At 34.3% G+C, this 14,812-nt stretch overlaps 1 protein-coding gene across 2 annotated transcripts in view; it reads right to left on the reverse strand.

Annotated features, from left to right (window-relative positions):
* Window positions 1–6,686: 6,686 nt before the first annotated feature.
* The window catches only part of OLFM3 (olfactomedin 3), a 198,863-nt gene continuing 190,737 nt past the window's right edge, over window positions 6,687–14,812 (reverse strand). For both annotated transcript variants that reach the window (XM_004775168.2, XM_004775167.3), the window contains exons 5-6: window positions 11,325–11,431; window positions 6,687–10,225 (exon numbers count right to left, since the gene is read on the reverse strand). In XM_004775168.2, coding sequence (XP_004775225.1) covers window positions 9,548–10,225; window positions 11,325–11,431 — 785 coding nt within the window. In that variant the 3' untranslated portion in view covers window positions 6,687–9,547. The remainder of the gene's footprint in view (window positions 10,226–11,324; window positions 11,432–14,812) is intronic.

Here is a 14,812-nt window from a genome sequence, read left to right on the forward strand (position 1 = left end):
GAGGAAAAAATCCTTTGAAAGAATAAACAACAGATATTTGTATTTTAGTAGGAGTTTGAGTATAGGAAATAAAGGTAATGGAAGAATAACGATGTCTAAAACAGTGATATTGGTGAAATATAATGGTTTGACTGGTCAAGCCAGCAACAGTTCTCTACAGCAACTGTAGAGAACCTACAGTTTATCAGGAAATACTATGCTAATCTGGATGCCATTTATGACCTCAAAAGCTCATTGTCCAGGGTGGAAGGCAGACAAGGGAATAAACACTCAATTATAGGACAAGTACTATAATTGAGGCAAGTATAAGGTAATATGACAGCATGAAAAGAGATCAGGGAGCATAGCTGAGGAGCAATTAGGAAAACTTTCTAGAAGAAACAAATTGTTTCATCTTTGAAACACAGGTAGGAATTAATCACATAAGAAAGACACTGCAATTAATCACATAAGAAAGACACTGCATCTTTCTATGGGTAGAAGGAATTGCAGGAGAGGAATGTTGAGGAGTAAAACCTCAGTGTTTATTTGTTGAACTAAATGATGGATGGTTGTATTGTGTTAAGGAGAGTAGACTTCATTGCCTGGGGAAATGGGTGTAGGGAAGATTTGCTCACCGATAATTATGCTATCTTTAAATTAAGAGGACATTTGTGTATAGGTATCATTTAGATAGCTAGAAATTCTCAACTTGGAGATATAAAAATGGATTTAGAAGTCATTCAGTAAAGCTGAAATCATGTGAGAGGGTTAGTTCTTAAAAGAAGTGTGAAGAGGAAAGAACCATAGATTTCAAACTGATTTGTCTAAGTGGGGGAATAGCCTGAGATAGATAGCAAGTTTTAGTCTTAATTGGCTAAATGAACAGTATGAAATGTTTGTCTTAGCTTTTATATAATATAGGTAATTCTCTAGAAACTACTTGAAAACTTTTGGAAACTGAATTAAACTTTCATTTTTGTCTCTCCTTTCCTTCTTGTATTTTACCTTTCAATCTGAGCTATACAAGGATCTGAGTCCCAGTTCATGCATAGCCTTTATTAATCATTTAGAATAACAGATAGGAGAAAGAGCTGAAAGAAACCTTGGGGACCATAGAGTTAAGTGGTTTTCAACTTCTTTTTTGCAACAACAAAAAATGTTTCCTGACAATAAAACCTAAACACAGGAACATTTTAAAAGGTAGATAAAAGTGAAGTTGCTTTTATTGGAAGTAGCGAGTGAAGGTTGTGGCTCATTTTCCCACCTCAATTAAGTGTGTCTGTTTTTTCATGGTAGACTCAAAAGAATCCCTACAGAAACCACAAGCTCTAAAGGGCAGCTTTTGAAAACTGCTGATAGAGCCTCCTTCTTTCGTTTATAGAAACCAAGACATACAGTTAAATGTAACTTCAGAACTAATATTCTGCCTTTGCAAGACTTGTTTGCAGTAGATGAATAACCCATCTTCACTCTTGCTACTTAGAAGGCATTGCAACTTGCATTTACTTAGACTCACGGGCAAATGAATGACCATCAGATTTCTTGTTGGTGCGTCCTTTGAAAACACAGGATAAGGAAAGAGAGGGTAACCGGTGAAGAGGGGAGAAATGGCTCCGTGACTTTCTCCTGGCCTGGTAGCACATGCCATTTTGAGAAAACCCTGTTGTGCCAAAGATGAAGTATATTCCTAAGAGAAGTCTTTACTTACAGGAGAAATGAAGGCAAAATAAGAAATAGGAAACTGAGTGGGTGAAAATTAAAATGTTTTTTCCTTTTTAGAAATTAGTGTGAAGTAATCTTTAAAAAAAAAGAAAAAGAAATTAGTGTGAAGAGGAAAAATAAGGCAAATAACTATGGTGGCCCTTTTAAGGTATTTTGTCTTGTAATAGAATTCTGTATCATGGAGAGAAAAGTCACCTGAGAGCAAGTTAAGCCATTTTTATCTTCTTGACACTTTCTGTATTTAAAATCTTACTTTAGTAAGAGATAGGAATCTATTTCCAATAAAATAAATTTGGAAAAGTTAATTTCTTATGATGTTCTAAGAATGAAAGTTTTTCGTGTTTTTAGATATGAGAAGATACTCCGTCTTATACTTCTTTGGTTAATACCATTTACTGTGGGATTATTCTGTGTTAGAAACTGCCAGGATAAATAAAGAAAATAATTAATTGCTCCTACTCTTGGGAAGTCCATACTAACTTGGAGGAAACAAATAATGTGAGGTGATAATTTCAGTAATACAAGATTAATACTTTAAGAACACAAAATAATGACTCTTTTATAGACTTATGAAATAAGATAATTTTTTTTAAAGATTTTATTTATTTATTTGACAGAGAGAGATCACAAGTAGGCAGAGAGGCAGGCAGAGAGAGAGAGGAGGAAGCAGGCTCCCTGCTGAGCAGAGAGCCGGATGCGGGGCTCCATCCCAGGACCCTGAGATCATGACCTGAGCTAAAGGCAGCGGCTTAACCCATTGAGCCACAGAGGCGCCCCTGAAATAAGATAATGTTTTAAGTGAATTCTGAATGATGAATAGGAATTTAATGAAAGAGAGTAAGATGTCAGACTTGAATGTGGATTATGAAAGAATGTATAAAATTTACCCTTTAGTCTGACTTGCAAAATGAGGGATTGCTTGAGTCAGGGAGCATTTCATAAAGCCATGGTTGGTGGAAGTGTCCCTTGGCCAACGCAAAGGTAAAACTGATTACATAGGAGAAATCAGAGGTCCGTATTCAAAAGAAGCTTTTCCAAACAGGCCACCCAATTCTGAGTATGGAAATGGAGAAGAGAGAGTCGATTGCAGAGAGCTAGAAAACACTGAGTGAACCGAACAAACTGGAGGTAATTGTTGAGAACAAACATCTGAAATAGGCACTGACTCAGATTTTAGATATGCTTAAGTTTTGTCCTATTTTATTGGTCATGAGAACCTCATAATGTAAGGGAAGGTGCATTTAAAGAGCCCAAGATGTGGTGGGAAGGAAGGCCGGGGATGGGATGATAGTTCTGTCAACTCAGGTGAGAAGGACAAGCGGTGGGGGTGGAGGGGCAGGTGAGGGAAAGAGACGTACTTTGGTCTGGAACGTATTAAGTACCATGGACTATCTATGGAGAAATATAAACATTGAAACATAAATGTTCTGTTTTCTTATTAAGGATAAAAATGTTTGCCCTCCCTATTCCACAGAACTGTTGTAAAGCCATACATAGAAGAAGAGAAATGACACAGCCTTGAAAAATAGAAAGCAAGGTACAATGGAAAGAGTTCTTTTGGTTATGTTCAGTGCACACGTTCTAAGGAAGAATGGCAGGAAAAGCTAATCACAAATTAATTATGCATTTTAGCCACTTTGCTGGGCCAAACTTTACCTGAAGGGCAAGAATATCATTTATATAGAAACTCATTACTCATATAAAGACATATTCCATTTCTTTGTGAATGCATACTGCATATTCCAAGAGTAGTTTCTAATGGAGTTTAATAAAGACACTGGAGGAGAGAGAATAGAAATACTTCTTTTTATTCTTTTTGGTTCACATTAAAGTAGAAGCTAATGAATGTCTTGTCAAGGTCTTTGGGTGGGAGGGGGGAAGAAAACATCACTGACAGAAGTTGCTTCAATGCTTTACTCAGCATCACTTTATAAACTTGACTGGAGGATTTTTTTTTTAATAAAAATCTTTTTATTTTCTGTAGCTGTAGATTGCATACATATCAATTACAATAACTTCTCAAGCAAGACAAGTGGTATAACCTTTCGTTTTCGCTGTTTTTGTGTTGCCACTGTTGCTAATTTCAGAAGAGGAGTTTGCCGTTCAATTTGAGGAGCACACGGGTCTGCTCAATATCAGTCAGATTCTAATGGGGCTGCCAAAAGGCTGTGCAAGAATTATAAAAAATGTTCTCCAGTTTCAGGTAGTTATAAGAGTCTTAAAATAGAGAGTCTGGGTCACTGAATCTGGTAAAAAGATGCCCTACAGACTGGATCACAGAAAAATAATTAGATTTGAACAAAATATTAAGTCCCTTTAAATGTTTTATAGAGAATGACTTAATCTTGAGTTCTTCTGAGTAAAAAAAAATTACCCATAATATTAGGGTGTCGATTTTTTTCCTTTCTGAAGCAAGCTGAAATTTTGGGATTGCAATACAGAGGACAGACATTCAGTGCTTATCATAAAGACGTTTAGTAAATTTGTGATTAAATTAGGCTGCCTTGACATGGTGGTGATCTTTTGGGTCATGGTTCTTTGGGAATGTGATGAAAGCTCTGAAGTCTCTACATGAAAGAATGTACAACCACATATATACACTAAATTTAGCACATTTTCAGGGTTCAGCCATGCCCAGAAGTATATCCTTAAACTCCAAGTTAAAAAAATAACTTCTGTAATAGAGACATATTAAGAAATGCTTGGTCCATGGATTTCTAGGAACATAAAGGAAGATGTTAAATTTTGTACGTGGATTAGATTTGTGACATTCATTCTTCGACTAAATTTGCCATGGCAGGCTGCTTTTAAGAGAAATCACTCTTTACTGTTCCCTCTTATACATTACTTCCTACCCCAACCCTGCCCCTAGCAAACATTCACTCACTTTTAATGACTTAAAGTATTTATTTCCTTCACAACAATTAGAATAATCATAACTTTTTTCCTATATATGTATATATATATATATTATTTTTTTTTTGCAGTCTGTTCTTACTAAAATGTAAGCACATGAAGAAGACCTTATTTGTTGACAGCTCTATCCTGATCATTTAGAAATTGTCTAGATATATAGTTTTGCTCAGGGCTTATTTTTCAAATAAATGAATAAATAATGCAATATTACCTAGTTGGAAAGCCCATAAACTACGTATTGGTAACATATATGAGTTCATGAAGTTAAGAGTGACACAGACAAAAAGCTTAGCTGGATATGTATTACCAAGCTCAATATGATAATTCTATAACATGCTTAAATTTAAAATGGCTAATGCTTCTTTTAGTCAGCTCATTTTTTGAGGTCTTTTCAAGACCTTTGTCATATAATATTTATCTTCTGGAAATGTCTGCTGAAAATACGATATTTCCAGGTCTGATTGTGGTAGGGAATGATATATTATGGCAAAATTTTGGTTACTTATTTATTTTTTTAAGAATGTGGGTGTGAGCTCTTCTAGGCAGATTATACCATTGGTAGGGATGCAACCCAAATACAGCCGTATTTGTGTGTATGGTATCAGCAAATGTCTTGTATCACTAAGGTATTCATGAGAACTTCTCCTTATTTACCATATTGCTTCACACTCTAATTAAGAATAATGTTTTAAGATGGTTATAGTTATGAAAGATACTAAATATTCTTGGCAAGGTACAGTGTTAGGTCCTTATATCATTTTCAGGACATGTTTAGTGATAATTATACTTGGAAAACTTACTTGGCAACCATGAAATGAGCTTTAAAGGGTAACCAGTTTGACATTTTGGAAGCAAAGCAGAATCCAAACAGGATTAAAATTATTCTAAGTTTAATGGAATAGTTCAACCAAAAGGCAAAAGCTGTATAAAATAATTTTAAAATGTGAATCTGATAAATCAGCTTGGTAAAGTCAGTTTGGGAGGTTTTCATTTGGATTGGTTAAAAGAGTAGAACAGTTTTCTATTAAAGAGATTGTCATCAGTTGGATTCATTATTTCATAAAAAAATAGCTAGAAGATTTTGAAGTTGGTGTTCCTTCCATCAACTAATGTTTTCATTGTATTTTTTCTAATATAAGTTAAATTCAAAACAATATATTTTACAAAGCCACAGACCTTCTCTGAGGAGTCACTGATTATGAAAAATTATTACCTAAGAGATTTATTTATGCTAAGCTTAGTTAATTTTAGAACCAGAAATCATCCCATGATCTTGATTTCAGTATGGATATTGTCTACTGAACTGAGTGATATTTAGTTCCTCTGGGACTCTCTAGAAATTAGTGTCTCTACCTATAAGCAGTCAGAGATTAAGGCTTTGTGTCATCCTTTAACAGCTAACTTTAATTTAATTCTCCCTGCTTATAGTGTAAGGTAGACCACTTTATAGTAGTTCTTGTGGTCCATTTATCATGTAGTGGTAGAGAAGGCAAAGTAAAATTTGTCTGTAAATGCCCTTTCTTTTATAATGTCATAGGAACACAAGGTGTGCGTAAAGGATATAATTGTACCTTCCTGGCCAAACCAGCAAGTTGCCATTTTTCAATTCTTTTTTCAAAAGTGTCTGATATATTTCTAGAAGGCTTAGCTTTTAGAAACTCTGCACTAATTTTTCATATTCGTTCTAACTCAAAGGAATAGTTTTAATTTTGCTATCAGTTGCATTCAGACTTAGCATTTAGAGAAATGATTTGGTAATCTTGAGTGCTAAGGAGACCAGTAGGGTTTTCTTTTTTTCTTTTTGGAAATATACTCTTTAAGGAGAATAAAGGTAAAGGACTATTATATGTAAAACTTACCTTAGTAGGAAAATAACTTTTACTTTTAGGAGAACAGAAGAACAGTTTTGTATAGTTATATTTAAAAAATAATTCTTCTGGGGGTACCTGGGTGGCTCAGTGGGTTAAAGCCTCTGCCTTTGGCTCAGGTCATGCTCCCAGGGTCCTGGGATCGAGCCCCTCATCGGGCTCTCTGCTCAGCAGGGAGCCTGCTTCCTCCTCTTTCTCTATCTGCCTGCTTGTGATCTCTGTCAAATAAATAAATAAAAATCTTAAAAAAAAATTCTTCTGGATGAAAAATTTATACTTGTAAGTTTGGTAGTGATTTGAAAGACCATTTTCTTATTAGGATTAAATTGTTTTTGAAGAAAAGATTTTATTAGAAGGAGTAATATGGATTATAAAGATGAAATGACTCTAAGTACAGTGATAAAAACCAGAGATTCTGAATTTATGGTAAATTTTATCTAATTACTTGTAATGTTATATTTAGGCATATCATTATTTTCTCTTTTATCCTACATACTGGTAATGCACTGAAACACTGTAATTTTATGAACTAATAGATATATGTGTAGATAGTAAGTATTGTGATTCAAGGGCCACAAATAAAAAGGTCACACAAACACAATCAGACCATGTCATGTTATTATTTGAAAGACATAGAAGTTTGTTAATGATCTGGTCAATTCAGAAAATACCAGTTGCACAGTTCATTTAGGATTAAGCTTGGATTTCTTTACTGATAGGATTATGTAAGTGATTTTAAAGTACTAAATTATTTCCCTCATAAAATTTATTTGAGAGTTAAAAATAAAACAGTAATTAGAATAAGTTCTTATTTCAGGCACAAAACTGATAATAATTTATTAAGAAGAATGTTTTTAAACGGTAAATGTTTAATGCAAATCACATTTTTAAATTCATGTTACCCCCACTTCTATGACAATAATAAAATCTGTGCGTGCCCTAGCAGCACACACACTAGAAATTGGATGTGGTGATGATACCTTACATAGAAAACAATAAAGTGCTTTACAAGCTGCACATCTCACAAAAAAGCTGTGATCATCCAGGTTTTGAATGTATGTGATACTATATTACATCATTTTTTTAAAAAACAAGTAATGAAGACCCAGATATCCATCAGAGGCCATCTACTTAAAAATTCATTCATTTTTTAAATTGACTTTCTTTCTTCATACAAACTCTTGATATACAAAGTATTGGCTGATTATTTTTGTGGTGTGTGTACAATGACAAGTGAATCCCCTAAATTTTCTAACTCTCAAAAGCAGAGGAGAACTTATATAAACATTTTAAAAGAGAAGACAACATTGCAAAAGGACCCAGAGTGGTCACTAAGTCATGCTAACTTTTTGTAGGCAAAAAGTAAAGAAACTGTTGTTAAACTTGAACAATCTCAAGATTGAGCTATTTAATTCCATGACTTTGACAGTGAGATACTTGAGAATTATGTTTTACTTGTGACATTTGAAATGAATTACTTAAGTGTTAGCATTTCTTTACACAATGCTCTATCTGAATTATTATATCCTTACTTTACAAAGGAAATTATTATTATGTATGTGTGAAACTAAACATTTACCACAATTTAAGTTATACATTATTTGTTATAGAATATACTCTTTCAATTGTAAAACCAACCCACACTCTAGTTTCTGTAAAACTGCCTTAGGTAAGTATTTTTAACATATGGAAAGGACATCCAAACTCAACGACATGTTTGATAAATATCGATTGTATGTTTTTGAGATTATTAACATAATATTATTAAAACTTTCTTTTTTGGTTACATTATTTCTGCACACATTATGAATCAGGGTAACAAGGGGTTGCCCTCCCATCTTGTTTTCTGAATTGGTATTTTGCACATTTAAACCGCGCAGACAGCTCCCAAGTCTACCCATCATTTTCTTTTGCACTCACATTGCCAGTAACTCTCCAGGGCTCATAATGTAAATCTAGATGACCTCACAGAAATTTTCTTTTTAAGAGTTTCTATATGTGCTTCATGTACTTTCAGAGTCCTGACACAAGTAATTACATTATTGCAAGTTGTGTGTAAAGTTTAAGTTAAAACCCTAATATACTTATTTAGGAAGAACAAAATTGGGTTGGTTGTATAATAAATGAGTAAAGTCAACTCAAATCCAAAATTTTCTGACTCAGTTGCATCTTTGCAAGCAACAATGTGGGTTGCTTTCAGTGAAGTGAATGGAGTAACTTATCTGTAGTTAGTTTTAGCATTCAGTGTTAGTGATCCAATAAACTTGGGGTAAAAGAAATATTCTATGTAAGGGATTTAGTTTGATTTTTCTTCCTGATTATAAATTTAAATAAAGGGGTAAGCCGAGAAGATATTTCATCCTGACCACACTTGAAAATTGGCCCATAATAATTACTGAGATTAAACTTCAGTGTATTTTATAAAAAATATTACTTACTTTCACAGAAGTGAAGAGATACAATTGCACAATGGTGGTTACAATGGTAGAAATACATATTGCCAATAAAATGTTAGCAAGAGATTTAAAAATGACTGTACAGCACCGCATCAGAGAATTCTATAACAGCAAAATGAGTAATATATTTTCCTTATAAATAAAATCCTTAAATCTTTTTTAGAAATAAATGGGAGGAAAGTGCTTTTTCCCCCCTAATTCCTACCAAAATATTTCCTGATGTAGAGCAAAAGACAGTAAAAAAAATGACAGAATTAAAAAAAAAAAGACATTTATGCATTTAAGCCATCATTAGTCTCTGACTCTAATATAAGGCAGATCATTAACCTTTTGCAAAACTATAACTTTAGCCGCTTAAGCTCTTTTTAGTGCTTTTCACGACAAGGACATGATAGGCCCCGTAAATTTAGGAGTTAAGATGTGTTTCCAACAGGTCAATTTAGACAGGCTCGGCTGATTTTTGACAAACCAACTTTATAATAATAAAAAAAAAATGCTTTGGAGAAATGATGAGAACTTACAATAAAGGGAAAACAGAAGGGGGTTCTATAGAGTTTATCACAAATGACACAATTTCAATCAATGAAAACAAATTACATTTGCTTATGTGTCATCCTCAGTCTTAATGATGTGGAAAAGGGTAACATTGAATAGGACCTGGTGACCGTTGTTCCAGGCATAAAGAGCTCTATCTCTTGCGTTGTAGTCAAGCATGGATATGTGAAAGTACTGGTTATGAAAGGGAATGTCCGTGTACTCATATGTGGAGGTTTTGGTGGAATATGAGTAATACACCTTGGCTCCTGTTAAGTGGGAATTGGTGACATATAGTGTCCCACAAATCATGAAAGATTCCCCTGCACTTCTCTTGGGGTAGCCAGTGCTCCAGCTCTTCATCACCTCCAAGGTGTCTTGGTTAAGTTGGCTGATGACTATATTGCCAGCATTTTGGTTCGTTGCATACACAGCCCACAGCCCGATCTCATCAGCCATTAGGTCAATGTCCGAGAAGCCACCCCATGTGTAGGGGTAAACATTGTGAAATCCAGCATACTCGAGGCTTCGTTGGGCAAGCACTCGCCCCATATCAAAGCTGTATTTGATGATGATGTTACTCTGATACTTGTTAAAATAGAGTGAGCCGTTATAGACAACATGGTTGGTTCCTGCCCATTTGAATGGGAGGTTGTATGTCCGTGATTCAGCCCCGCTGACGAAGTCTGCCATTGATTTGTACTCCCGAACAATTTTATTGTTGGTATAACTGTCCATGTACCAGACCTGAGGGAAAGGGAAAAAAAATAGAGGAGTGACTAAATTCTGTACTTGTCTGAGATATCCAAAATGAAGACAGTGAGAGTCAGCACATTTTAATACCTCCATTCTCAGGATCTGAAGTCACTTATTATCTTACTGCTGACCTCCTGCAATGTGATAGCACTGCAGGCGAAAATTGTGGCATTTTCTATGTGGAAAGCAAACAACTGAATTCACTGCCTTGAAGTTGATTTGCTTTCTGTTCTTTTTATTATTTAGTTGTTTCTCTGACCATTCAGTGCATATCATCAAGTGAACTAAACATGTATCAATGTTACTTTGTTCAGCTGAAGGAGCAGTGTAATCAGTGATAATGACAAAAAAATACTACCTTCAGCAACTATATTCTTTTGCTCTGAAAAAAGAGCAAAAGGTCTAATTTTACTCATTTATTTCTCCTTTATGGATACCATAGAAACTTACGGTAATGCTTGTTAATTGGATCACCTTATAGGTACAGCTGCTTTTTAGTGTAACCATTTTATTAATTTAGCTACTAATCTCATTTGCATGTAACCCTTGAGAATCTTAATGTGAGCTGAATTTTGTGATAGATCATAAATAGCGCTATGGTAAGTTTCCAGTATATTGATTTACATAATGCAGACATTGCCAACTTAGGAAAATATACTCCAAAAGCTTCAGTACTATTTACTTTAAAATTACCTCTAGATTCCAGGGATAGTTCAGCTTGTTAGTGAATCAGTTGCTTTTGAGTTTTTCACTTACTTAGTGATTTTTTTTTTCCCTCACATTAAGGAGCAGGTTTTAGAAGTGTGTAGAGACTTTTTTGTGTACTTGTAATTAGCTCTTTATTAGCATAAAACAAGACTAAAACGAATAAAAATTGGACTAGCTTTACTGTTGAATTAGAAGATGGAATATTTTACTGAAATAAGGTTGCTGTAGATATGTTCATATTATCAAACTGAGAATACTTGGCAAATAACGTTAACACTTTTCAAGTTGAAACTAATATTCCTAAAGAAAATAAATCATTCGATAGACATAGAGTGCAAATAAAGTATGATTCTAAGCAAAGGTGTTTGTGGAAGCAACATACTCTATTATTTTTTTCAGATGCTAAAGGGTCTGTCATCCAAGCGCCAAATCGGGTTCCAGATGTCTTGACTGTAATTGGGCCTGTGATTTTCATCAATTTTCCACATGCTGGAATCAGAGAAACATAAACATGTTGGGTGAACATGACCAATGACTGCCACACACATATTTATACCAAAGTCAAACTCCTACCATACTCAAGAGCAAAGAAAGGGATCCTGAAATAAAGCAAATCCGTGAGATTAATATCACATATTCTGAATGAATGATCAATCATATTGGGTGCTGTGCCTTTAACTGTAACTTGAACCACGAGTAGCTGCTTTTTCAATGCTCTAAATCCAAAGAGTAGAGGAGTTTTAAAATGGGAAATGGTTTGTACAGTCTGGAAAGAAATAGTGAGGGAAATCATTATCATTATATTGAGTTTACAGCTGCTTCATTTAAGTAAAGAGGTCAGAAAAATTACACAAATTGACCATGGGCCTGTTTACCTGATCACTTCTCACCTACCTTTCCCTCTCCCTTATGGCTTGAGACTTTGGACAATGTATACAAGCGAGAAAGAACTCTATAAGGTGATTTTAAGTATTGGTGAATGAGCAGCTCCTGTGAAAGATATCTTTCTATAAAGATATCTTTATATATATAAAAATTCAACCATGATCTACCTGAAAGAGGTAGAATTTTGAAGGGCAAAAGCCTTGTACAGGTAGCAGGGCCAGGTACAGCAGCCATTGAAGGTGCAAACAAAAAAATTCCAAAAAACGTAAGTCCTCAAGACCTTGTAAATACATGCAGAAAAAGATGTAGAGTATCAGTCAATTCAGTACCTGTCAAAAAATTAATGACGTTCTTAAAAAATTGTAATATTCTTATCACCATAGCTGTAGGATCTTAGGAAAACCTCAGACTTTATAAATGCCCAAACCTAAGCCAAACAGAAGCCCAGGCATTTTCTAAGATTTTAAATAGCAAAAATTAAAAGTGACTTATACACTGTGAAAGGCAATATGAGTGCCTATAAATGTTGACCTTGACTCTATAAAAAAGGAATACCTTCTCCATCCATTTATGCCCCATTTTCTCCCTTGATTTTTTTTTTTTTTTGCTTAATATTTTTTGGTTCTGTTTGTTCAATGTTTCTTCCATTTTCTGCCTATCCTTAGAATTTATAAATTTCCAATTAGTTCCTATTCTCATGTGTTTGGAAGATAAAGAACAGATCACCAAAGCAGATCAAGGATATTACTAATTATAGTTTGAAGCTTTTTTTGACTCCTTTTTCTCTATATGAGTTTCTCAAAAGAATAATATGTAACTTGTAAAATACTAAACTGTTCAGTTAGGAAGATGATGGATGATAATGTTATATTTTCTACTATTATTTCTGTGATAACTACAAATTTAGTAATCTCTAGCACTTCATGAAACCTGAATGGAATACATTTTTTTCTCCTTTTGTGAAAGAAATTGGATAAGACAGCTTTTTTATATACATTATATAAATGAATTACTTTATAAGTTCCTTATACCTAATAAACTAAGCAAATAATTAAAGAGACTTTATTGCATTATCTGTATTGAATAGCAAAACATTGGCCTATACCTGTTCAGAATATATCAATTCAACTTGGTATAAACATATGAACAGTATGTTTGTTCATGTGGGTAAGTAGTATCAGTTTGAACTAGGCAAAAGCAAATACATTCTGAATGAATCTCATTGAGTATATTGTTTGCAATAAGTGAAAGTAATATGATCCTTAATGATGTCCTACATAAATATTTCTAAGTTCATAGATGATAAGTGCAAGAAAATTTCAAAAAAATTAAAATAAACAGGAAGATATTCTATCCCCTGAAAAATACCACAGAATGTGTTTTTCCCCTTTAGGCATGAATAATAAATTCTTTTGTTAAAATACAAATAACAAAATGAAGTAAAACATGAAAAGTAACCCTGGCTTAATATGATGGACTAATAACATGTGTTTATCTTCTTTTTTCCTAAGATCTAATTAAAATGATAGTAAAGGAGTAAAACATGGGTGGAAAAGCCTAAAGCAAAGAGAGTGGTATCAGAATCTTCAGTAGAGAAGAAAGTTTAAATAATTTCTAGAAGGCCGAAGGTGGTAGAGTGGTAATTAAAGATGTAGGATAAGATAAGATGCATCAGTGTGTCTAAGCAGGAAAGGCAGTTGCTGAGGAGGAAGCTGCAACAGCCTACAGAAACATAGTTGCTGTAAGGGTATTGGGTGAGATACAGGGCATTGAAAGCATGCCTGAAAAGCAGTCAATCTTGTCTTCATCTCTAGATCCAGGACCCCAGGAGGCAGCTTTAAAAAAAAAAAAAATCTACAAATCTGTGTTAAATACTTGAAAAGGATTAGGGCAATTAATGTAGGCATCAGAGCTCCAGAACAAAGGCTCCAGCATTGACACTGGAGGTCTCTTGCCTTTCTCACTATGGAATAAAGCGGCAAACCCTACCTAAATACACAGTTTCCAAGCAGATACATTGTTCAGATCTTTGAGAGTGAAGGAGTAGCCAAAGATTAGCATGTGTTTTCAAAAAGCTTACAATGAGAATGACTAAAGTGAAAGTGCAGAGAAAACAGATCCTGTAAGAAGAGAGAGAATACAGAGCAGAAGAGAAATAAAGATACTAAGATCTCTAGAGAGTTTTGTATATTATAGACCATTCACTGTAAAAGGAAAACACAAAAGAGCTACAAGAAGTTAGAAATATGATTACATTTTTAAAAATAGGAGCTATCCCAAAAACTAAAACAAAAAGACATAAACATAGGGAAAATATAGATGCATGTAGGATCAACTTAGAAGCTCATTCATCTGAAGAGTGAGTTTCTACGATGAAAGGAAGGGAAAAGAGTAAATTTTCAAAGAAATTCTATAGGGTATTTCCCAGTTACAAAGAAATTCTATAGGGTATTTCCCAGTTACAAAACCTAAATACAGGTATCATGTGCCTTTCAGAAGTCTGTGTTACCCTGAGCGGTGAGAGTTGCCCCACCAAGCTCCTTTCCTGGAAACCATACTCAGAGTCTCAGCACTGAGCTGCTGTAGCTTTGAACTGTGACTATGAGCACCCGTGCTTTATGTGGAGTTATTTTGTGCATCCGTCTTCAAGATGTGTCCTAAGGTATCAGGAAAGCCTGAAAGAGGTTATCTTCTGGGTCTGGAAATGCTCAAGAAATTTTCCATACAAAGTAATGCTTCTGCTTTAATTTGCGCCGTTTCGGATTCTGAAAATTTTTGTTAAGAATACTCTACTATCTTATCATGAGGGAAAACTGTGTTCAGACTAAAAGGGCATGACATAATGAATGAAAAAAGATTTAGTTTTAGAAAATTACAGTGAAGTTTTAGATGAATAATAAAGAAAACAGAACTTTTCAGAGAAAGAATGTGAGATGATCACATGCAAACAGGTAAGAATTAGACTGGCATTGGGCTTACCAATAC

Source organism: Mustela putorius, unplaced genomic scaffold, assembly GCF_011764305.1.
Source record: "Mustela putorius furo isolate JIRA1106 unplaced genomic scaffold, ASM1176430v1.1 tig00003853_pilon_pilon_pilon, whole genome shotgun sequence".
Lineage (NCBI taxonomy): Eukaryota > Metazoa > Chordata > Mammalia > Carnivora > Mustelidae > Mustela > Mustela putorius.